Here is a 26,704-nt window from a genome sequence, read left to right as displayed (position 1 = left end):
TACTCAAACCAAATTTCCCTTTTTATTGTCATCATTATTATTCTTATTTTGCGGGTCTCTACACAGCTCCACACTAAATTGCATTATCACCCGGTTTTATGCCCGGGGGGCCCGTATTGGAGTTTTTTCCCAATTTATCCTTTTTTAAAAAATATATATTAAATAATACCTTTCTCGGGAAAATAATTCCTGGAATAACCCTGACGTAATCTCGCTACTTGAAGTAGCGAGATTTGCCACATGTCATTTTGGGAATTATTTTCCCAAAAAAGATATTATTTAATATATATATATATATATATATGTATATATATATATTTAAATGATAAATCAGAAAATAAATTCTTCTATGTAATAAATAGGAAAATAAATTATTTTAATATATTTTTTAAAAAAAATGATAAATCGAGAAATAAATTTTCTGCGTAATAAATCGAGAAGTAAAGTAAATTTTAATTCTTTTTATTATTATTTTTGGAACAATAAATTTTTGAAAAAAAGAAAATTCCTATTTAATTATATCTATTTTTTTCTATTTAATATATTTTTGAAATTTTTTTCACTTAAAAGTATTGTTTTGTTCACTAGATTTAAAAATTCTTTATTTAGTCTATATTATATCAATATAGAAAATGTATAGACGATACTCATTTCTCTATTTGGTTCATAACAAAAATAAAATTTCTACATAAGATTCTCATGGGTTGCATGAAATTAAAATTTTCATATTTTGTTAGCATTGTCATATGTGAGCATAAAGATAAGAGTGTCACATTTTTTAAAATTTTATATTTCTCAAAATATTAAAATTGTCATCATATATGGCTTTCTAATCACCAGTTAAATGTAAAAATAAATATCATGAAGACTTTAAAAAAACTTAAGGGTCTTATGGAAAATATTTTTAATTTTTATTTTTAGTTTCAAAAAATATTTAAAAAATAGATAATTTTTCATTTTTTAGAAATTTTTTCTAAAATAAATTTACAGTATAAAAAAATTGGACACTATTTTCTTGTAGAAATAGTTCTATTTTTATTTTATTTTTTTATTTTTTAAATAATTAAAAATGACGTTCTTTATTTTTTAAAATTTATATAGAAAAGGTAATAAATATTTTTTACTGTTTTTTAGATTTCTAACTCTTATTTTGTTAATTAAGACTTGAGAGCATGCACTCATATATTAAACTTTGATTTGTGAATTCAAATCCAAAATTAGTGATCAAAAATATTAACTTATATAATTTAGTTTTTTTTTAAAAAAATTACTTTAATAATTATTTAAAAATCTAAAAATTACAAATAAAAAATTATTTTGACTTTTTAAACAAAATATTTATTTTCTAACTATTTAATATGAATCTTAAAAACTAGAAAATCAATTAAATTTTTTTTATAATTTTTAATATTATGATATCATTATTAATATTTTTATTATATATAATAATATTATAGCATATAAAAATTTATAAAAAGAATTTATTTCTCGATTTATGATGTAGAAGATTTATTCCCCGATTTATCATTTTTTTAAAAATATATTAAAAGAATTTATTTTCCTATTTATTACACAGAAAAATTTATTTCCTCATTTATCATTTTTTAAAATATATATATATATATATATATATATTAAATGATATCTTTTTTTAGAAAATAATTCCCAAAATGACACGTGGTAAATTTCGCTATTTGAAGTAGCGAGATTTGTTTACTTCCAAGTAGCGAGACGTTAGGGTTATTCTGGAAATTATTTTCTTGAGAAATGTATTATTTAATATATTAAAAAAAATGGATAAATTGGGAAAAAATTCGCCGGTATTAACCATTTTACCACACCTGGAAGTGGAGTCGGGTTTGGTGTCCTTCGGGCAAGAGTGCGAGGGATCACAGAGGAAGGAAGATTCTGGGCGCCGTAACTATTGCCGGCGAGGCTTGGACGCGGTTATCCGTGGACATCGCTGCGGTTTCTCTGACAAGTAGTCGCGTAGGCGAAGTGGCAAGTAGCCGGAGACGGTGGCGACGATGGCGTTGCTGGTCGGTCGGCTCCGGTGATGCGGGCGATGCAGTTGGCTCGTCAGTGCTGTGATAGTCCGGGAGGGAAGCGACCACCAAGTTCTCGCACGGTGAGGCTGGTCACCGCGAGGTCGTAGACGAGACTCTGGTACTAATTGATGCCCCGCGGTATTCGCAAGACGTAAAAACTGCAGAGGCACGCACAGTAGACTGAGACACACCGAGCGCAAACCCTAACCACGAACCAATTTTAATTCATTAATCAATCCTCAATCCGGTAAGCCATCGATCCCTGACCTTTGTTTCCAACTCCCAATTGAGGGCCGCTTAAACAAACCTTCCAACCTTCATTGTTGTGCTGTCTAGAAGTAAATAGGAAGAAAAAGATTTTGCTTCTTTCTTCGGGAATCGGGAGATGGCTGGTCACGAGAAAGTGAAGCAGCTTGAGGAGTGCTCAGTTTCCAAGTCAGTTGTTTCTAACCCCTTCTTTGTATCCATGTCTCTCACTACTTGAAATGGCGCTCTGAAGTAGATTCTAAAAAACCGTGTTTGGTATCATGGAGTTTAAAGCCCTCGATTTGGAATTGTATGGATTTCTACAAAATGCAATATAAAATTGCGTTGAAATTTTTATTGAAACATTCTTCACAATTTCAAGTCCTGGGATCAAACTCTATGCTCCCAAAACGCAGAATTAGTTTATGTTACTCTATTGAGTGCGATAAACACGAGCAAAGAGTTTATGAACAAAAATAATGGAGCTTTAATCACATACGAGAAGGAGATGACTTCGGCACCTCTCCCTTTTCCATTTTTCTATAAATAGTGAAGTTCAAGAGTTCCACACCTTTAGAAATTTATAGGAGGTCTTTCAAATCTAAGGAGATTTATTGAGGAATGAATCTGTCATTCGTCTATTTATGCATTTTAGTGTTTATTTATTTAACAAACCTCTTAACTGATGAATCATAACTATGAAATTTGAGACTCCCTAAATGCTTTCCATACCCGAGGCATGTCCAAATTTACTGAGAAGCTCAATGTGTTTAAATAAAAGAATGATAAATTAGTTATAATTTAATTCAATCCTCCTTTTATTTAGTTTAAGTTTGGCTTTCTTTTAATCAGTGTTTGCATAGAAGCCAAACAACCAAATATCATTTGCTTGGTGATTGTTGGAGATCATATTTAATCTGTTTAGGGTCAAGGTGAGCTATACCCCATTAGCCCTATTTGGTTTGTTCAACTACGAAGCACTAGTTTCTAATTGAAATCCACTCAACCTAAGTTGCATATTTCTAGAAATTATTCTAAAGCCTTCAAACATGTGTTAAGGTGCTCAAAATGACCTAGATTTGTAGAAGCTAATATATGGTCCTGAGACTCTCCCTTTCCACTATAATTTGCACTTTTTCACCATAAATAGAGCAAAGACCAGTGCATTTGAGAGTCTTGATTTATAAATTTGAACTATGAGCATTTTGCATTTTGTACAACTACAATGCCCTTCAACTCACATACTTTGTATTTTGCTCTTTATTCTTTTATATTTTTGTAATGTTGCTTCAAACCTTATTTATGTTTGTATTTATTCTTTGTACTAAATTTTCATTTAGAATCACAAATCATTTAGAGCAGGGTGTATTTTGGATCATTGATTAGAGAGAACATATAAAGTTGACAAAGAGTCATTACTAAACTACAGAGGGGAGTAGAAATGGATGTTAGGGTCATACAATATGAATACCATTTCTTATCATTGTCAATGTATTTGTAAATAGTTTCAAAATAAACAAAATAATAACAACAACAACAACAAGCCTTAAGTCTCTCTAAGCAGGATCAACTACATGAATTCTTTTTTGCAAATTGGCATTTTGCTTAGTTAGATTAAGAGCTATTAAATCATTCCTCACTATCTCATTCCATGTTATTTTTTGTCTGCCCCTCCTTCTCCTTATACCAGTAATTACAACCAACTCACTCCTTCTCACAAGTGCACTATCTGGTATGTGTTTCAAACATCCAAACCATCTAAATCATCTTTCTTTTATCTTATCTTGTACTAGTGCTATGCCTAGCTTATTGCGAATGTTTTTGTTTCTTAATTTATCCTTTAATGTTATACCATTCATTCACTTTCAACAACTTTTACTTTTTCGATATGTTGTTTCTTAGTTTCCCAACATTCTAATCCATAAAGCATGACTTCTCTTTATTGCCATCTTAAAGAACTTTCCTTTTAATCTTAAGGGTATTTTGTGATCACGCAGCATGCCCAAAGCACTCCTAAAGATCTCCATTTTTATCCAACCTGCTTCTATGTAGTACATCCTCTTTGATTTCTCCTTCCGCTTGCATAATAGATCCAAGGTATCAAAACTTACTAATGCTAGTAATTTCTTGACCATCAAGTTTAATATTATCTCCAATATTCCTCCTTAAATGAATGAAATTACATTTCATATGTTGTCTTATTTCTACTTCTCTTAAAGCCTCTAGACTTTAGTGCTGCTCTCCATAGTTCCAACTAGATTCTACTCCACTCCGATTTTCATCAATCCAACAAAAAAAAATTAGTTCGTATTTCTTAAAATTCTAAGGTTTCTCTAAATATATATAACTTCTTGACTTACAAGGATAAATATTTGCATATCCTTATGTGGAAAAGTTAAATCTTTTGTCAGGTTCCTATGATCCAACCTCTTTCATGCCTTTGATTTGTAATACATGCTCTATGCGCACAGGAAATGTGTTAATCATAGTTCAACCCACTGGTGAAATATTTTAGACTGATATTATAATGGCCACAGATTTGGTGCAAAAGATATGCGGAGGTGGATATGTGCTCATATTTTTACCTCCCAGAACTTCTGATGCTGGAAGCAGTTCTTCAAGAGTATTTAAAAATGAATTGGTCCAAGTAGGGTGATTTGGCTCTGTCATAAGGTTAGCATAAAATGCGAGTAGTCTAGTTGTCTATAAAATGAATCTCACAACCCAAAATGTGGCATTCTTGTTCTAGAATGCTTATATTAGTGCTCTATAAGATTTCTTCTTATTGTCTCCTTTTTAGGTTCACTTTAAAGAAATCTCTTTAAAAAAAAAATGAATGAGAAAAACATGTAATAGGGAAATTTTTTTTTTTTGCATTTGGAAAAAGGGCCAATGCAGTGGCACAGCCAAACCTTAATGTTAATAAGAATTAGGAAAGTAGTAGTGAATTTTTAACATAAAAAGAAAAGCTCAGCTCGTGTGATGCCATCTTTATATTTGTATGCTCTTCTTCTGTCATTTAAATGGGCAAAAAATCTTGCATTTGATGGTAGCATTTAAATTACAACGAAGCAACCTAGATATGCCTATATTCATCTTACAAGGTCATGCTGTAGGCAACATTACTGTTGGAAATTTCACTAATGAGTTGTCCCACCTCATAATAGATTGAAGGAGAGGCTTATATACATGGGCACAACAACTAATGCCTTTAGTTGATGCTTTCCCATGTATGTCAACCTCTTGTACAAGCACTCTCCTAGTGCTAATAAGTAGTTGCTAGAGCTGCAATTGGTTCTTATAAGATGTTTAAATGACACCAATTGGAGAACGCATTAGGGCAAGATGTTAGACTTGCTTAATCGCAAGGAGATGGGGCTCCATTTTTTTTCCCTCAAAGGAATGATGGAGAATCCGGTTGCTGAGTTTCTTGATCAAATTCTAAATTGTTTATTTTTTTTTTTTTTTAAATACTTCTTAATTAGCAAAATTGGGTTATCATCATTATTTTATAGCCAAAAAGTTTTTTAATTTTAATAGATTGAATATAGTGGTCCGTTCATATTTCATAATTCTTGAGGACGCGTATGTCTTTTATGGCTTTGAGAAATGATGAATTTAATGGTTTTGAGTCAAATTGTTTCATTTTGGTATATGCCATGTGGATTTGACTAGGGATCTAGGCATGGTTTTAAATAATGGCCGTTACATAGCATAACAGTTGTTATGTAATGGAAAATTTAGACATCAAAACCGTTACAGACCAATATTGCAGGGGGACAAAAATTCACAGCCGTAATGGCTGTTATGGCCATTACAATCTGTTACACACCGTTACTCCATTACAGACCATTATGGCAGCCAACACTTTGATTCGGCTTTTCTCCTTCAAATCCACCCAACTTTCTCACAATTCCCTACTTTTTCCCTCTCCCAACACTCGTTCTTGATAGATCGACCATTCCAAAGACTGAAATCAAGAAATCGTACCTTTGATTTGTTGTTTGAAGCTGAAGAATAAGAAAGAACCCTTCGTTTGCAGTCAGCCAACACTCCCCCTCCATTTCTTCAGTTTCTTTGACTTCAAAGGCTAAGTTCTTCCCCCCTCAAGTAGTCAAACTGTTGAAGGCTTAGATTCCACCTGCCCCCCCTCGAGCAGTTGAAGGCTGGAAGCCCTATCCTAACCTGTTTGGCAGTCGCAGGCCGGCCCTGCAGCAGCTCCGCAAGTCCGCCAGCCCTGTAGCAGCTCCGCGAGTCGCCGTCAGCCCCATCTCCCTTCTGATCTTCGAGAGTTCCAGTCTTGGAGTGGACTCTTCAAGACTCCTTTAGTGCACTCTCTGTCTCTCTTGATTCTTGAATCTTCATGTTCCTTTATTTTTTTTTTTTCCTTGTTTACTTAAACTCTTAAACTAGTATTTATTTATATATTATATTGTTTATATATTATATTAGGTTTAGCTTTAGTTATTTTAAGTAGTTATATATCTATTATATTACGTTTAGGGATAGGATTTGAGACTTAGGCAGTTTAATAATTAAATTAGGCTGAATAAATACCTAAAATCCTAAATTCCTAATTTCTAAGATTTGAGAAATAAATTTACTGGTCTTACTATAAATATATTATATATAAATAATTAATATTTTTCTTATTTTATTACTCTTATTTTATTAATAGATGAAATATCTAATATTTTAAAATTTTAATTATTTAAATATTCTAAATAAATACTACTTACCAAAGATTATATTTTCTTTTTTATGTAATAAATATTTAAAATTAGAAGGATTATTAATAAAGTAAGAGTCCTAAAATAAGAAAAACTAGGGATGCAAATTATGAAGACCTTCCACATCATTTTTTTTTGTGGTGACATGTGCTATGTTTAAATTTGTAATATTGTATTCATGTGTTTAATTATTGATTCCAATCATTTTTCAAATTCATGTATGTGTGTATTGAGTATTGACTCATTTTTATTAATTTTATGTCTCCAATTAATTGATTCTTTATTTTAATATCATTTCTACATTTTTTTTACCCATTAAAATGGTGCAAAATATTTTTTAAAAATGACTTTTTTTTTTGTAAACAGGGCACTAAAATTAATATGAAATCATATTGCCTATTAAAAAGCATTTGTTGGTTGAATAAAAGCAGTCAAAATTCATTAAAAATCATGTATTAATGGATTTTATGCTTATTTTTCAACTTTGGCATTGTTTGAAAAAAATTCATAATTGTTACGCTCTCTTCATATTACATAACACCCGCATCTCCTGCAACCCGCAACCGTTATGCGATGTTATCTGCGACCGCGATTTAAAACCATGGATCTAGGTCACTGCTCTTGTGGGTTGTTTGAGGATTCTGTAGATAATTGGGTAAGGCTCTTGTCATTGGAGTGGGTTAAAGGCAAAGGTTGGAATCTCTTTATTTGCTTTCCAGATGGTGTTGGGGCTTCGGGATGGTTGCTGCTTCTTGTGGCTTTAAAGGAAATATCTTAGAGGTAAGAAAGCAAGGAGGAAGATGGATATGGCCTTTGTTGTGGCAATTGTCGATTGGCCAACATCTTGGAGATGGTGGTAGAATGCAATCGTTGCAGAGACTTCTGCATGCGTTATATGATGATGGTCTTCAGCCTAACTGTTTTCAGTGAAACCATGAAGTAACAGCTTGGGATCTGCCCCCCAAATTATCACAGATTGCTTCTAGGTCTTGTCTTACACTTAATGCAAGGAAGGAGAAGATGGGGAAAAAGTTTGGGCCATGGAGAGTTAATTTGAATTTGAAATTAAATGGATTTTAATAGAGTTGGGCGCAACCATTTTGGACTGAATTCTATGGGGCTTAAGTCCATGCACATGAGGGCTTTGTGCGTGTGGGCTTTAAGAAAAAGACACTCAGAAGCCCCAGCCCATCTATGACTAGCCCAAGATATATCTGATGTAGGAGAAAGAGGCCCAATTACAAACAGGCTTGACAAAGGGGATGATCAGGAGGTTTCCTTTACTCTAGAGACTATGACTTGCTAGGTGGGGCTCAAATTAGGACATAAAATGCAGAATGGAGTTGCAAGGATGAAATATCATCAAGGGAGAAACTAGGGACAATATAAACGCTACAAGGGGGAGGGATTTGGTCCAGTTAAGATGTTCGAAATCTAACAGGTTGCCGAGAGTAGGTTATTACTTTGGAACGACCAATCTCCTCATTGAAGGCTAGATTGAGATATTCAAAGCAACATACTGAGTAGGAGGAGATGTGGCATTCACAGCAATCAGATGAGATGGGGAGTTCTTGTGAGTCATTTAAAGGCTTACTGCTAAATGAGTGGATGGCAGAAAATGGGTTTTGTGATGATTTTGAGTCTATTTCACCTTCCTTCCACTATTGTGAGAGTGCTACAAATTACCAATGGATTTGGGAAAATGTGGCATGTTTGGGTACCATGAAGTGGGAAATGATGTTCCAAGGAGGTCCTTTGAAGAAGTACAGATTGGTGTTCACCGTTTGAAAAATAATGTTGAGCAGTTAGATAGTTTGATTGAGGATACTTTGGCTATTGTTTTAGATCATGAATGTTGTTCTAATATTTTTCAACTGAATCAATTTTAGAAACTGAAATGATGAGTTGTGCACAAGAGCTTTAGGATCTAGAGAACTCATTCTCGAAAAGGTATTTTTCCCACTCCAAAAGAATGTTTATATTTACTAACACTCTTGTATGCCAGGAGGAGGAAATTAATAGGGAAGTCGTCATGGCCATTACTCCATTGGGGGGTGAGAGACAACCGCAACCTACAAGATCTCTTAACCCCCCACTAGGGACCGCTTAAAAAGAAGTACTTATAGCACTTATCACTTAAGATAAGTACTTATGCAAGAAAGTATTGTTTGTTTTGCACAAAAACAAGTACTTACTGCAAAAAGTACTTTTTCGAAACCACTTATTTTAGGGAAAAAATAGTACTTTCCAAGAAGTAATGAAGAATTCCTTTTTGGCCACTTATAAACAGTTATCATATAGAGACAATGGCAAACTTGTAACTTTAATTTCAAGAAGTAATGAAGGATTTCTTTTTGGTCACTTGTAAGCAAGGTCTTAAATTTTGATTTCGACTCAAATTTCGAAGCTCCAAAAGTACGGAAATTTCGACAGAAATTTCGATTTCGATGTCGATTTCGATTTGAAAAAATAACGGAAACTAGTAGTAAAGCATGAAATTCTTTGTGAAAATTTAGAAATGGTTAACAAACATAAAAATATAAGTTTTAAGACTAATATATTACAAATTAAATACATCTATGTTTTGTATGAGGTGGAAAAGTTGTAAAATAGTATGTGTATCAAACATGTTTGTAAGATAATGGACATTAAACATATTTAGTTAATGCAAATGAAATTCATAAATCATTTAAATATTATTTATTATACAAATATTGATAATTTAGACCTGAATGGTTAAATAAAATATTACTATAAGTTTATTTTTTCATATAATTTCAAAAGCACTTGTGATAACCTCTTGTTTCAATAAAATAAATTAAAAGAGAAATTTCACTTCACTCTTGAGGTTTCGATAAATTTCGACCAATTTTGCTAAAATTTCGAGGTTTCGATAAATTTTGGATGATTCGTTGAGATTTCGACAGAAATTATGCAAGACGGAAATCGACTGCCATTTCGATTTCGAAGGTGACGGAAATCGGAAATTTCGACAGTTTCGTGGAAATTAAAGACCATACTTGTAAGTAGTTATTGTATAGAGACAATTGCAAACTTATAATTTTTATCACTAGTAGGGCAATTTCAAAAATTTTGGAAAACTTCCTCTTTCTCTCTTTCTCGCTCCCTCTCTCCCTCTACCCCGAGTGACCTGCTGTGCTCAGGGCTTCCATTTGCCGCCTCATGCTGTCGCTGCCACTGCTGCTGCTGCCTCACCACCGAATGCCACCCCCTTCCTCCCCCCCACCCCCTCTCTCTCTCTCTCTCTCTCGCTCTCTCGCCTGTTTGCCTAATCTGGTAGTGCTCCACCAAATCACCCCGTCCCCCTCTCTGATTATTGGATTTCTGTTTTATAAATTAGGAATTAATGATTAAAAAAAATATACAATTTATAATATTATAATCATAAATTAATAATATTATTATTGTCAATTAGAAAATAAGAATCATATATTGTTTTATTTAATAGATAATTTTAGAGTGTTAATTAATAATATACAAGTTATAATATTATAATCATAAATTAATAATATTATTATTGTCAATTAGAAAATAAGAATCATATATTGGTTTCTTTAATAGATAATTTTAAAGTGCTAATTGAAAATGTTAATTAAGATAAATATTAATTTAATTGTTAATTATGAAATATTTAAAATGTTAATTGGAAGTATTAATTAGAGATTTTTAATGAAAAATGTTAATTGTTTCATAATACTGTTAACATAATTTAATAATATTCTATGATATATCTGGTATACATTAATTAAGCGATAAGTAATATATTAATATTATTGTAATAGATTCATATGGCGCTTAAACGCCACTTATTTTAACAGTATTTATTGTTAGACAACCAAATAATACACATGAGTTTAAGCACTTTTTCAGTTTAGTACTTATTTTTTATGAGTTATTTGCATTGTTTGATTTTTGTTCTTCTAGGCAGATCGCTCATTTTTTGTTTTTTTTTCTGTTTTCTCTGTGTGAATGTGTGTATTTTGTTTTGGGGGGAGAGAATTTTAATGTGGTGAAATTTCCTTGGGAGAAAGAAGGGGAGGTAAGATTACTAACATGCAGAGTTTTGATAGTTTTACTAGGGAGTGTGGGTTGAGGGATCTTTATTTGGATAATGTTGTTGTCTTTTGATGAGTGAGTAGGGAGAGAGAAGTTGCTACTCGTATGGATAGGGTCTTGTTTCGTGGTGAGTAGGAGGATGAATTCCCTAATCTTTCTCATGCAGCTTTGTTTAGACTAGTGTCTGCCCAATTTTTTTGTGTTCTTGAAGAGTCTCTCATGCAATGATTTGTTCTTCAGGTTTAATTGTTGTAGACCTCCTTTACCCTCCATTTTCATTGATTAGTGGATTACAATGCCCATACCTTTTCATTCCTAGAAGGTTTTTGCACATAAATATTAGTGCTCTTAGCTTTTTGGTTGTTTAATTTTGTTACCAATAACATTTTATTGGTTTGTTATTTGCTGGGCTTGTGATTATTTTCCATAACTTGCTTGAGTGGGGAGGAAACACTTACTATCAAGCCGTATTAGAGTCGACAGTTCGTGGTTGGGCCAGTAGTAATGTAAACGGAAGTTTAAGTGCTAATTCTATTGGCGTGCTGATATTGGAGAACTAAGTGAATGATTGAGTTCAAGAGTCATTATCTAGGTTGATTAAATGGATCTGAATGGGATCATGGCGTGGGAGATAGGACTGGTTTGAACGGCACTAGGAATGCAATATGAGGTGTGTAAAACTTCGTGGTAAGGTCAAATTAGCACCTGTTGAGGTTGGGTTTGCTCCCAAGGGGGAGACAACTTGTGCTTAAGAGGGATCTTTAGACACTCATGAGGGGTAGATTGTTTGATATTCCACTTGTGAGTTGGTTCCCATTGGAAAAGAGAGTAATTGAGAAGGGTCTTTATATGTATGGATAGTCCAAGACCTATCTTTTGGGTCGGTGCTCAACCATATATCAAGCCCAGGTGCGAGGACTCCCTGGTGCTAACAATTACCATGCACAATTTCCCAGTCTAGGATCTGAATTCCACCACCAACTAAGCTGCAAGTATCATAGAGTGGATATCCAGGGGATTCTTCTGACTATTTGTCACGCGGAGCAGTTCCAATGATCTGCTAGTATTTGTGTTTTATTTTCATCTTTTGTTGTTTGCAGGGCAGCTGCCAGTAATTGGCACCCAAAATGAACTGTTACAATCTCATCATTTATTTGGATAGTAATGTGAAGGATGATTTTTGTTGCAAGTTTCTTCACTCTTGAGGCTGCTGGTCCACTTTAATATCTTTGCTATTGGGGGATTATTATTCTATTTGAATGTTGGTTTCTAAGTGGACTTGATGTGAGTAAAGGCTTGCACAACAACTCAAGGTTTTGAAAAAGCATGTCATTGTTCATTGCCACTTTTTATGGCTTGACAATGAGAATTTGGGGGCCAGGGAATGGTTTAGCGTTTGAAACTAATTTGCAAAATATTGTGACAAAGTCACGAAGCAAGTGGTAATGATCAACCATAGAATTATCTGAGTGGTTTAAAACTTAATATAAGAATTGATTTGTGAAGCCTAAAGCATGTGTTAAAAGCTTGCATTTTTTGTTCTGATTTGTGGAGAAGCTCCGAATGTGATGGGAGCTTTTACAATATTTGCAATTGTAATCAAGAACATTTTGTACATTTGGACAAAACTTATATTGAATTATGTGCTAGTTCATCCTTGGTTCTGGATAGCTACTATTCCGAATGTAAAAAAATTGGCCACTGTTATGACCAGTCTTACAATCATCTGATCGGTTATCTTGAGGGAAAAAAAAATGGATATAAAGTCAAAGTTCTATTTTAGAGCTGAAACATGTTTTAGCCCCTGGAGAAACAAGATTGCAGCAAATTTTACTTCACTTTCACATGGATATTTTGTCTCAGAAGTGAAAGTAGTCATATGGTTTGGAGCAGACATCCATAATTTTATGTTGTTTTATGTGGGTTAATAATCAGTTCATAACACAAGGTTATGTCTGCAGTGCACTGGGGACGTGGGTATTCTCAGTAGCAGGAGCTCTGCTTGCAATTCCAGTGGGGATAAAGCGAAAGTCTTTGGCACCTCTTGTGTTCTTTGGCACAACGGGAACTATGCTTGATATTATAATGGGAATCAGTGCTTGTGAAAGAGAACATGCTGAACGCCAGATGAAACTTTCAGAAGCACAAAATTCTGTTACAGATGCTACTTCCTTGGCAGAGACAGGAAAAGAGTCTTAATCTCCATCAGAACTTTGTTCCCATTATGATTTTTCTGTTACTTTTTCACCTTATCAATGTTATAAGGGCATTATTTTCGTGAGTTGCCACACTGTTTTCCCTCTGTGTTTTATATGTGCTTCAGTTTTCTGCAGCATGAAATGTCAGACCTGATATCTTTTGACATTAACATCTTGTTTGTTCCCGAGAATATATATATATATATATATATATATATATATATATATATATATATATATATCAGAGAATATGTTACTAGGAAATTGTTTGAAAGCAACTTCATGGGTAAGCTTGTGGGGGTTCTCTCTCTCCAATGGCACATTTTGCCAAATGGAAGGAAACTTTAGGAGATGGCCATGATACTAGCAGTATTATTCCAAAAGCTCAAATGTTCTTGCATCCTTACTGCTGATTAGATGAGATGCTTAGATATATTTTAAACTTTTTTGTGCACATCTCCTACCAAACATGTTTCGTTTCCTATCTCAGAATGTGGTCTTCCCTATCTCACGTTATTATAGTCTTTCCATGTACTGTTCCCTAACAATGGTTACCTTATAATATAGAGATGAGGTTTACAAGGAAAAGATGGTGAAAGAATAATTTGAATAAAAACATTTATTATTGTAAGATTACAACAATATTACATTATAGACTAGTTACAAGAATATCACATATCCAAAATAAGTTGTGCCCCAACTTTTCCTTTTCCTAAAAATTCACAAGAGACCCATACTTTTCAGGAGGTAAGAACTCTCAAGGGGTCTTGGCCTTGTTTCTTCTTGACTTTCCTTAATTAATCATATTTTTGTCATTTTATTGCAATATTAGATGTATTAGCTAAACTACTTTCTTATGGGCGACAACTAATAAATTAGACTTGCAATTTTGTTAGATTGCCTGATCCAAGATTAACACTAACTGTACTATTATAGATTAAAGTCATCAATACATGAAACTATATAAAATTTTTCACCCAAACAAACTTGTTTAACATGTTCTAGTTTGTACCCAGGTACCATGCTTTGATATCAAATTTGAATTATTATTTTTTTCAATCCAAATTAGTGATTTTTACCATTTGATTCCTACAATGTTGTGATTTTCCTCAATCAATTCTAGGTTTTTTATTTTAAAAACTTTAAAAATTAGGAGATTAAAGGTAAAATTTTGAACTCGCCAAAATTGAAGGCCAAAATTTGGCCTATGAAAGGTGTAGGGAGAATATGGAACAGGGAGTGCAAAATTTTTTGCTAAATCAAAGCATGCAACACCTCTGGCATTTATTGCCAAATGATAGGGAATCAAATGATTTTGAAGCAAGGCATTGACACCGACACCATTTCAAACCTCCCATTTTCTCTATCTAAATCAGCATTAACATTAACTTCAAATTTCAAAGGACTATTTTTCCCTTGTAGCAATATTCTGAGCACACTTAACCAAATCAGATAAAAATTCAGGTCCTCGCGACACTGGCTCTTGGCTTCATTTGTTGAGCAAGGACCTGCATCTGTGGCAGCTTTGGTTAGAGTAATGGTTCTTGCATGAGAATGTTTATTCGTGTGAACATCTTTTGGACAACAGAGCTTTGGCCTCAAATAACATGAGCGCACTTTCTCCGCCCCAATGGTAGCAAACAAGACTTCTGCAGCCTTATTTCTGACAAGGAGTGGAATGTAACCCATTTCATCCCATACATATAACTGCAAATTAAGAGACAATGACTTCAACAAATAACCAAAACACACAAGAAAAGAATTAAATGTCAAAATATAATCAAAAGAAAAAAGTTCTTCTGCTCAAGATGATGAGGATCAGCCAGGCTAAAAATTCTAGGATTAGCAATAATCTGTCACAAATTGTTACTAATGGGACAAAGGCGCACACCGAACAAATAGAAAGAATACAGAGAGAAAAAAAAAATAGGAAAAGAGCATAGCAATATGCATAGTTACAATGTGCCTAAGTTCTCCCGACAAAACGTTGCTGGGCTCAAAGTCACTATAGAAGGTTTTGTGAATGAAGGGATCAGGCTCAAACCCAAATGCAAAAGCTTCCTTACAGACCTCAAGTGGACCACCCATAAGTCACAACACAACATATTTATTATTAACTTGTTTGCAAAATTGGATATTCACTGTTCTTCAAAATATTGAATACTGCAATTGCAGCAGTTGGCTGGGCAGTAACATTGAAATGAATTTTGAAGCCCCAATATCTAAATGTATAAAATATAGTATAATATAATATAGCTTCAAATAAAACCAATAGAACAAACACAAGCTCGTGTTCATTTTGTCTGTTACATATATATATATCAACCTCGATAGTTAGGTCTGCTCCAAATCATAGAAGGTGAAACAATCTCAACATCATTATTACATTTTATCATGTTCAAGTGGAGCATTTTTGGTATTTGGATATGCAGACAGGCAATAGCTCCACTGAAACTGATGAGGTCATTCAGATTCTTTGAGGCTGAAGCATGAGATAAAGCAAGAGCAACTAAAGAAGCCTTAATATGCACATTGATGACTGTATGCAAGTCATCCTTCCAAAGACAGACCCCTAATTTTGCTGTCAGAACTCACAAGCATAGGGAAGGGAACAAATTAGAGACTTAACTAAAAGTTAAGACATGCATCATTGAAGGGATTCAAAGAAATTTTATCAAAGCTCAGCAGCTTGACAATCATACAAAAGCATTTATTACAGTGCAAAAACTAGCTTTTCTTTTGCCATATGCAGCCCTTCTAAGAGTAAGTAGCATTGATCCACTTGTTCTATCAAAATCTAAAATACCTAAAGCAAAGGGAGTTGCAGGGAATGAGAGAGAAATAAGGGAGAGGAGAAAGAAAAGGAGATGGGAAGAAGAAACAAGAAAAAAGAGGCTGTGCATAGAGGGGCAGAGGGAAGACAACTGCACTTCTGAATTCAAATTGATTTTTAAACTGTCTCAAACACAATTACCAAGTGTTTATATACCCTACATTTAACTAAAACACATAATTACAAAGTAACCCCAACATAACAGGAAATTAAACATAAAGAATAATGCATGCATAAGTATGCCGAATAGGCAGCCTAAATGATAAATGTGGTCATCCATTAGAGGTGATATGACTGGCTGCCTAGCCCTGACATTTTTCCAATCAGTCTAGGCAAGAGAATTTGTGGCTTTTCAGCACGAACCAAAACCAAAGCCAAAACAAAATTGACAGAATTCCGTTATAATTTTCAAAGGATGTGCAACCTGATAATCTATTCCAGCAAACAAAATGAATGGTTCCACTACTTCAGATGAAGCCAAGTGTTAGGGAGTGACAATGTAATGGGGAAAAGGGGGAGAGAGATACTGCTATAATTGTATTCTCCAGGGATTTAGAATGAATATATGATTATCTGTGTTATCATTTGTATGGTGATTCTCTCGTAGTTGAATAATACAAGTAGTTCTTTTCATTGTGGTGTTTTGTTGCCTTGGATTGTGATGTCTCTGATTGTTATAGTCTTATTCGGTGTATAAGAATATATTGCTCATGTGAAATCCTATTGCTCCTTGTTTTCCTTGAGTATTGAGACTCACCTGGTGCTCGTGCTTGCAGGCTTGAACGTGTGAGATTTGGCTGACTTGTCGAGGGAGAGCTCTCAACGAGTGCCACACGGCCCTTACTTGAGTCCCATTTTGGGGGTCCGTGACACCAGGCATATTTATTTTATTTGAAGCTCTGCGAGAATGGGGTTGTTAATCAGTCCTGTTCCAGCTTCTGGTTCATTTTATTTAATGGTTCCATTCCTTATAAAGACACAACCAAAACTGAGTACGAGAACTATATTATGTGACTGCAGTTTCCTTACAAGTTCCACGCATGGTTTATCTTGAATTTCAAAATTAAGATTGTTTTGTCTAATATATAGGACAATATTCTATTGTTCATCAAGTTGTTCGCACTCAATTTAATAATGTGAATAAAATAACTAAAAAGATTCAGTCCTCATAAATTTCTTCCAAGCATAATTCTCAATAATTTATAAGTTAAAAAAATTAATAAAGGTACAATCAAAACATACTCTCCTAGATTTCAATAGACTACTTCTCCATGATATGTTTTTTTATTTTTTATTTATTTTATAGGGGCTTCTTTAGTACTTGTTAAAAACAGACCTTTATGTCTCCACATTCACTCAGTTTGCATGCTCAATCTCAAAACACAAAACTCATTATGGGTCCTTAATGTTTCCTTCCCTATAAAAATTGGAACCAGAACTGGACCATTCATTAAATGGTTTTAAAAGTTCATAAAAAAGAAAACCCAACCGCTTATTAATGGCTGGGCCAATGCCAGTACTTAACATGCAGTTCTGGTTCCAAATGCACTTGACAGCCTCTAAATAGGGGCTGGGCTCTTAATGGTCCAATATTCAGTGAACTGTTGTTTGTTTGGGATCTAAATAGGTGCTGACCAAACTAGTATCTTCCCCCTTGCTTTCATAGCAAGCTTATGCCCCATTTTGACACATTTACCCCTAAAAACCCCCATTTTGAGTAGAGTCTAGGAGAGGGGGGGGGGGTGAAAGGACTCTTGCGTATTTAGACTTTCCTCTACAAAATAATAATTCTTCGCAAGATACAAGACAATTATATCACAATATAAAGAACATAAATCATGCACGAGACGCAAATTAAAGAGTAGGGAAGAAAAACTTAACACCAATGTTTAATGTGGTTCGGCCTTTTGCCTACGTCCACACCTTGAGACACACTCAAGGATTCTCAATCCACTATCCGAACTCCTTCACCGGTGGAGAAGCCTTTACACAACAAAGGAACAAATCCCTTAATGCTCAGCAAGAGCCTTCACAAGGTTCACCAAGAACCCTTCAACCACGGTTCACCAAGAACCCTTTGCAATCTAGTTCACCAAGAACCTTTTACAACAGGAAGATGAATTACAAAGACAATTCTCCTTGAATGGGCTGATATTTGATACAGTAAGAACCTCACACTAATCTCTCAAGTAATGAATCAACAAGAGATAAGAGAGCAAGAGAGATTGTGAGCACTTAAGATAATGAACTAAATGTAAAGTACTTGTGAATGATAATCTAAAGATGTTAATCACTAAAATCATATTTAAACAAGCCTTTGGGCTTGTATTTATAGGCAAAGGGGCGAACTAGCCGTTTTATGGCCGTTGGGAATTTAATATAAAAAACCATTTTGAAAACTAACCGTTTTTCGCCCATTGGGTGTTCTGTTTCTGTCTCAACCCGCCGATGGTTTTTGTTTTCCCCTGAAAGTCTTCAACATGAAAGTTGTAGGATTTTTTCTTAACTTTCCGTAGATACCAAAATCACCTTTTTTGGAGTCTTCTAGCAAAAGTTATGCTTCAAATACTGAAAGGTGTTTAGGAAATTTGAGAGGTGCATAAATGAGCTTTTAAACCCAACCAAGACCAAGTTTTTAAAAGATTATAACAGTAATATGATTTAAAACTTGTCCCATATAAAAATACATGAGTAAAGGATATTTTAATAAAACTCTTATTTTGAATTTGAAAACTCATAAGTACTGAACTTATGATTTGGTGATATCCTATATACTCTTATGTCCTAGTATGCATATGTAATTTGCTTAACTCTTACTCAATAATCATGCGCGAAACAAAACTGCAAGAATTACAACAAATACTACCTCAAACATTCCCCATTAAATATGATTCTACATTAGCTTCCATTGGTATGTGCTTGAGCTCTTCCAATTGAGTGTCCTCTTGATCTTTACCACTCGAATGTCTACTCGGTCCGATCTTTATCTTTGATCCAGTACTTTCATGTATTTGTCACTTGTACCTGTACTTAACGTGATCTACAAAGATAGGATACACTTGCAACTGCAAATAGGTTAATATCTTCAAATCACATTACATATAATTATGTAGTCACTAAGGCTAACATCCTCCAATAACCCATGGCGCATCCTATTGGCTTTTATTCTTCAATAGTTCAATCCAAAACAAATGTCTATGAAGTCCTTCACCTGGGCTTTAGACCTCAGTGAGAACCCATAGAAAATTGTCATCCAAATTTTTGAATAAGCATGAGACGGAGTAAGAGTTTATGGAATGATCAAGCATCTCCACGGCATTGAGATTCCACAAAATAAGGATGCCTCTTGTGTTGCCCACTACATAAAGGGAGACCCAACCACAAGTCTCCTATCCCTGAAGATCTCTCACCAAGAATTGATCCATAGTTTCCACTTTGGTTTCCCGTAAGCAGACAATGTCACCTCTTCAATCCTTAAGAAAGGATCTAATTAGACTCCTTTTGTAGTAACCCGACCCCGAAAAAAAAAATAATAATAAATAAATAAATAATAATAATACTAATAATAAAATAAATAAATAAATAAATAAAAAGATATTTTGGAGAAGATATTTTGAAAAGAGATATTTTGAGATATTTATATATAAATATCTTGGAGGAGATATTTATTTAGATTACTTAAGGGCTAAGTTAGGCTATAAATTCTCTTATTCTCTCTCATTCTCTCATTCTCTCTCTCTCTCTCTCTCTCTCTCGCTAAGATCCTTCGCCGTTCGTCGTCTGTTTCCAAAAACAGAGGGTATTGTGTGGATCAGAAGAGGAAACTCTACACTTTTAGTGGATAGGATCATCGTTTCGGAGAGTTTCGGGTTTTCCCAAGAATCGAGGTAGGAATCTGATTCTAATTTTGATTGGATATTTGGATAGCAGTAGAAAACATAGTAAGGTTATGTTCTGTGGTTTTAGGTTTTCGGGATCTCGGGTTGTCGATTTGGACCGTTTTCATACGAACTTTCATTTCGAGTATAAGATAAGGGGAATTTGATTACAACAGCTATTTTGGAAAACTAAACTACTAAAAAGTTAGTTTATGTTATTATCTATGATTTAATCGCTTATTTGTGAAATTCTACCGAGCAGAGATGCCGATTTGACGATTTTACGGTTTTTGGTACAAACGAGGTTTTCGACGTGTAATCTCCAAAATTTTACAAATATCGTTTATTTTTGTTTATACTATAGTAGGAGAGGCTCGAATCCTTTATTTATTCAGTTAAACTATGTATATTGAATTTCTATCATTTAGCGGGTTTTTGTATTAAACTTGTGTGATATATGTTGATATGGGAATGAATGGATTTTCTATACTATTGATATAGAATATGGGAACGAAGTTCCAAATTTGTTATACAGATAATGTGAATAAACAGAGGCTGGTAATACACCGAGCCGCATCAGTAAACAAAGAAGGGTAAACTGAGTGGAAAGACACCGGTTTGAACCCAATGCTATTATGTGAATTTGTGAAAAATACTGGAAATGCGCAGGTTATCATATTTGTATAAATTGAATTTATGATACACAGAACCACAGCTTGAGAGTCCCAGGAGGGTTGAAAAATACTTTCTTTGCAGGGTGAAATGAAACCACTGTTATATGATACGGCACGATATCGTAACTAGATGTACACGTGCAACCACACGTATTAAATGATGTGGGTACCAAGATGGTCGGCTAGCAGGGTGAAACCATTGGCTGATATTGGGCCAATGGGGGCAGTCGGATGGTATGTAGGTACTCGGCAGTGTCTGCACGAACAGGGCATTGGACAAGTACCAATGCACAACTCGAGCCATGGAGTAAAACTAGTTATAGGGATATTTTGCTGTTGGTTATCTGATAAATCATTAAATGGTCGAAAGACAGATGTGGGAATTTTGTAATATGAATAATGATATACCTGATGCATTACTGTATTGAAAATATTTGATTTATATTCCAGATGTTAACTGAAAATATACATGTATGCAGTCACACACTATTGTAACTCCTTATTACTTACTGAGAGGTGTCTCACCCTATCTTACAACCTTTATTTTCAGGTCCGTCCGTGCGTCGGTCCTAATAGATAAAGGGATTGGGGAGGTTATTTTGGTCAGCTTATGTAAGCATCTAAATTTTGTACTAAACTTGATGAAAGTCCTTTTTGGAGGGTTGTAATATGACGATTACTCTAAGTCCGAATGTATGTAAATTATGGATGTATTAGTGAACTCTAGTATAAGGCTAGTAGTAATTCCAATGGATGTTTATGTTTTTCCGTGAAATTTACATCATGATTATGTATGATTTACACCCGTATGTCCCTGTTTAGGGCGGGTTGTTTCCATATCTTGAACAGGTATAGGTATTTGATGTACGTGAGTGACACCTGAGTCCGTGTAAAGGGGTCGGGTCGTTACAGTTGGTATCAGAGCCCGTAGCTAGTCGGAAGTATGATTTGATTCATGCTGCCTGGTTAGGGATATGTGCTAAACTAAGAAGTTGCTAGTTGTTACAGTCTAGAATATACCAGAGTATAAGACATGGATATGACCTTGAGTTTTGTTTTGTATACCTGGAGACGAAAACAATTGGCAGACTTCTGTGTTTTTCTGGATCATTCGAAGGGTTCAAAAAATCATGGCAATCTATTAATGGTGTTGTTTCCAAATGGAAGGGCAGAACTTGAGTTAGAATGATGATGTTAAATTAATCAAGTACATCGATATTCAGGATGTGGATTTAAGGAACTGAGTCTATAGTATGATAGTGTTAGTTGATGCTTAGGCTATTACCTTCTAATGGATTCTCGTAAATGTTTTCAGGATGGAATCCAGGGATATTACTGCCAATATAGGTGGCAGTAGTAGTGAGGGTGCCGGCCCCGAGGCTGGTAACGACTCTACTAGTGTGTTACATGAATTCGCACAGCAGTTTATAACTGAGGTAGTGCGTACGAATAGAGGGCAGGATCGTCCTATTACTGAGTTGGGTTGCTCCATTGAGCAGTTCACCAGATTGAAGCCCTCTGCTTTTGTGGGCTGTATAGATCCAGTTCGTGCTAAGAATTGGATCCAGCAGATCGAGAAGATCTTAGGTGTGTTAAACTGCACTGAAAAGCAGAAAGTCACCTTCGCCACGTTCAAGTTGGCAGGGGAGGCTGAGAGATGGTGGGGGTCGGTAAAGCAGATGGAGGAGCACTGACTGATACCGATAGTGTTGACATGGGCCCAATTCAAAGAGCTCTTCTTTGAACGTTATTTTTCGGCCACAATTAGAAACGCAAAAATGGAGGAATTTATGAATTTGACGCAGGGTTCACTGACAGTGCAGCAGTACGCTGCCAAGTTCCAGGAGCTGTCTCGATTTGCTCCATTTGTGATTCCTGATGAAGCAAAGAAGACTTGGAAGTTTCAGAGGGGTCTGAGGAGCGAGATCCGTAAGCAGACGGCGATTCTGCAGTTGCAGGATTTTGCTACGTTGGTTGATAAAGCCACGGTAGCAGAGGAGTGTTTACTAGAGGATGCAGAAGTTCAGGTTACGAAGAAGAGGCCAGCGCCTCCTAATTATTCATCTGGGGCAGGACAGAGTAAGTGGAAGAAAAATAGTGGTGGCACGTCCCAGAATGCCGCAAGTGTTCCACGTTGCTCTTTATGTGGTAAGAAACACCAGGGGCAGTGTTGGTTGTCTACGAGAGCCTATATGCGGTGTGGTAGACAAGGACATCAGATGAGAAACTGTTCGAGGCAAAGGAATGATGGAGTCACACAGCAGTAATACAGAGGGAATGCTCCAACACAGCGTGGCGGTCAGCAGGGGGTTACTGCCCAGGCTAGGGTATATTCTCTGACTCCTGGTGACGCTGAGAACGCTGGTGACGTGGTCACAGGTACTATTTATGTGTTTTTTCATGAAGCTGTAGTACTTTTTGATTCTGGAGCTATGCATTCTTTTATTTCCTGTAATTTTGTTAAACTATGTGATTTGGAGGTACAGCTGTTGGATTATGAGCTGGTAGTGACTACGCCGTCTGGGTCTGCAGTTGGGTGTAGTAAGTTAGTCCGTAACTTCCCTGTGGAAATTCATAAAAGAATACTACCAGTTAACCTAGTGGTCTATGACATGCATGGTTTTGATATCATCCTTGGGATGGACTGGTTGTCGGCCAGTTATGCTAGTATTGATTGCCGCAGGTGAGAGGTGTTGTTTAAACCACCAAGGGAGCAGGAATTCAGATTCCAGGGGTCGTGTGTGCGTTCTACCCACGAATCCTTTCAGCTTTGCAAGTTAGGAGGCTACTCCTAGATGGCTGCCAAGGGTATCTGGCGTTTGTGAAAGATACGCCGGTTGAAGAAAATAAGTTGGAAACAATTGTTGTAGTGTGCGAGTTCCTTGACCTGTTTCCAGAGGACTTGCCAGGGTTACCTCCGGACAAGGAAGTGGAATTCACGATAGAGCTAGTTCCAGGTACGGCACCGATATCGAAAGCTCCGTACTGTATGGCTCCAACTGAATTGAAAGAGCTAAAGGAACAACTTCAGGAGCTCCTAGACAAGGGGTACATTCGTCCTAGTGTTTCTCCTTGGGGAGCGTCCATTTTGTTTGTTAAGAAGAAGGATGGGTCGATGAGGTTGTGCATCGACTACAGAGAACTGAACAAGGTGACGGTAAAGAATAAATATCCGCTATCTCGGATCGATGATCTGTTTGACCAGCTTCAGGGCACGCAAATCTACTCTAAGATTGATCTACGATCTGGGTATCACCAGCTGAAGGTGAAAGCGGAAGACATTCCTAAGACGGCGTTTAGAACTCGGTATGGCCATTATGAATTTATGGTTATGCCTTTTGGTTTGACTAATGCACCTGCAGCGTTTATGGATTTGATGAACAGGATCTTTCACGAATATTTAGACCAGTTCGTCGTGGTATTTATCGACGACATCCTAGTGTATTCTAGGAACGCTGCAGAGCATGAGGGGCATTTGAGGCTTGTCTTCCAAATGCTTACGAATAAGATATTGTATGCTAAATTGAAGAAGTGTGAGTTCTGACTAGAGCAGATTGTGTTTCTTGGTCACGTCGTTTCCAAGGAAGGTGTATCCGTGGACCCGAGTAAGATTGAAGCAGTAGTGGACTGGGCGAGACCGAAGAATGTTCAGGAAGTCATAAGCTTTTTAGGTCTTGCAGGTTACTACCGTCGTTTTGTGGAAGGGTTCTCCAGTTTAGCAGGTCCTTTAACGTGACTCACGAGGAAGAACATGATGTACATTTGGACTGAGGAGTGTGAGTTGAGTTTCCAGGAGCTGAAACAGCGACTGGTTACTGCTCCAGTCCTGACCATTCCTTCAGGGGATGGTGGATTCGTTATTTATAGTGACGCCTCTAAGAAGGGTATTGGCTGTGTTCTAATGCAGCAGAGCAAAGTAATTGCTTACGCTTCTCGGCAACTTAAAGAGTACGAGAAGAACTACCCGACACATGATATGGAATTAGCAGCGGTAGTATTTGCATTAAAATTTTGGAGGCATTACTTGTATGGTGAAAAGTGCGAGATTTTTACTGACCATAAAAATCTTAAGTACTTTTTCACCCAGAAGGAGCTGAACATGAGACAATGCAAGTGGCTAGAGTTGATTAAAGACTATGACTGTGTTATTAGCTATCACCCAGGAAAGGCTAATGTGATAGCTGATGCTCTGAGTCGGAAGTCTGTTGATGCGTCTGTTTCAGCGATTAGAGTTCAGCACCAAATTTGTATGGACCTGGAAAGGTTGGGCTTGGAAGTGGTAGAAGGAAATCATCAGGCTGTCCTTGCCAGCTTGGTGGTGCAACCGACCTTACAAGAGAGGATCCGTGTAGCGCAAAAAGAAGATCCAGAGTTAGTTGAGGTTATAGAAGGAGTTCGGAATGGTTTAAAGCCAGACTTCAGTATTTCTGGTGATGGGATACTGAGATTCCGCAGCAGGGTTTGCGTTCCGAATGATGCCGTAATTAAACGGGTTATTCTAGAGGAGGCACACCGTGCGCTCTATACTGTACATCCTGGTAGTATAAAAATGTACCGGGATTTGAGGGAATCTTTCTGGTGGTCTAATATGAAAAGAGAGATCGCCCGATTTGTAGAACAGTGTCTGACATGTCAACAGATTAAAGCAGAACATCAGAAGCCAGCAAGACCACTTCAACCACTCGACGTCCCTGAGTGGAAATGGGAACATGTCTCGATGGATTTTGTGACGGGTTTACCTACGGCGATGCATGGGCAGAATGTCATATGGGTTATAGTAGATCGGTTGACGAAGACTACACACTTCATTCCAATCAGAGTCAGCTACTCTCTGAATAGGTTGGCAGAACTTTATGTGCAGGAGGTGGTACGACTCCATGGTGTTCCTATATCTATTGTTTCAGATCGAGATCCGCGTTTTACATCTCGATCCTGGAAAAGTTTACAGGATGCCTTGGGATCGCGATTGATGTTCAGTACGTCTTTTCACCCACAGACGGATGGACAATCGAAGAGAACAATTCAGACGTTAGAAGATATGTTGCGGGCTTGTATACTAGATTTTGGTAATAGTTGGATACGATATCTACCGCTTGTTGAATTTGCATATAACAACAGTTACCAGGCGAACATAAAGATGGCACCTTATGAGGCTTTGTATGGTCGTCGGTGTCGATCTCCGTTGTACTGGGATCAGGTAGGTGAGCGGCAGATACTAGGTCCAGAACTGATTCAACAGACCTCTGCAAAGGTCGCATTGATCAGGAAAAGAATTAAAGCAGCTCAGAGTCGACAGAAGAGTTATGTTGATACTCGTCGACAAGAGTTGGAATTTGAAGTAGGAGATATGGTATTCTTGATAATCGCTCCGATGAAAGGGGTGATGAGATTCGGGAAGAAGGGGAAACTAAGTCCTCGGTATGTCGGGCCTTTTGAAATCCTTGAAAGGATAGGTTCAGTTGCTTATCGAGTGGCTTTACCTCCAGTATTATCCTGAGTTCATGATGTATTTCACGTGTCTGTACTGAGGAAGTACATACCAGATCCATCGCATATACTGAGTTACGAACCTCTAGAGATCAGTGAGACTTTATCATATGAGGAGGTACCAGTACTGATATTAGATCGGAAAGTTCAACAGTTACAAACTAGGAAAACACCGCTAGTGAATGTATTATGGCGTAACCATACAGTGGAGGAAGCTTCATGGGAGTTAGAGTCAGAAATACGCCAGAAGTACCCGCAGTTATTTTCGGATGGTACGTAATTATGTATAGTAGTATAGGTGGTATGGCCTTCAGGAGAGTTTTGTGTGTGTGTGTGTAATCTTTCGAAGCATCACATTGTAACCACGGTATTTCTCCGCCATAAGCGAGGGTAGATAATAACTTCGCGCCGGAGCTGCTTTGAGGGTGGCTGCCGACTCTTCTGTAGGTCTTCGACGTAAAGTAGAGTATGCTTGGTATCAGTTGGTGAATTTCAGGGACGAAATTCTTATAAGGAGGGGAGATTGTAGTAAC

The 26,704-nt window shown here is 36.2% G+C and overlaps 2 protein-coding genes across 3 annotated transcripts in view; one reads left to right on the top strand and one right to left on the bottom strand.

Moving 5' to 3' along the window:
• Positions 1 to 1,826: 1,826 nt before the first annotated feature.
• On the top strand, positions 1,827 to 13,469 carry LOC131161720 (uncharacterized). Of its 2 annotated transcripts, none has more exons than XM_058117681.1 (3): positions 1,827 to 2,295; positions 2,388 to 2,483; positions 13,063 to 13,469. In XM_058117681.1, exons 2-3 carry the CDS (start codon positions 2,434 to 2,436, stop codon positions 13,298 to 13,300), a joined length of 288 nt encoding a protein of 95 aa, XP_057973664.1. In that variant the 5' UTR covers positions 1,827 to 2,295; positions 2,388 to 2,433; the 3' UTR covers positions 13,301 to 13,469. The 2 variants fall into 2 exon arrangements, with proteins under 2 accessions (XP_057973664.1, XP_057973663.1); XM_058117680.1 differs by having other exon boundaries at positions 2,385 to 2,483.
• Positions 13,470 to 14,464: 995 nt separating this feature from the next.
• The window catches only part of LOC131161719 (uncharacterized), a 32,996-nt gene continuing 20,756 nt past the window's right edge, over positions 14,465 to 26,704 (bottom strand). The window contains exon 7 of the mRNA XM_058117679.1: positions 14,465 to 15,006. Within this exon, the coding sequence (XP_057973662.1) occupies positions 14,605 to 15,006 (402 nt within the window). The 3' untranslated portion in view covers positions 14,465 to 14,604. The remainder of the gene's footprint in view (positions 15,007 to 26,704) is intronic.

Source organism: Malania oleifera, chromosome 8, assembly GCF_029873635.1.
Source record: "Malania oleifera isolate guangnan ecotype guangnan chromosome 8, ASM2987363v1, whole genome shotgun sequence".
Lineage (NCBI taxonomy): Eukaryota > Viridiplantae > Streptophyta > Magnoliopsida > Santalales > Ximeniaceae > Malania > Malania oleifera.
Note: the sequence above shows the minus strand (reverse complement) of the source record. Positions and strands in the feature narration are given on the sequence as shown.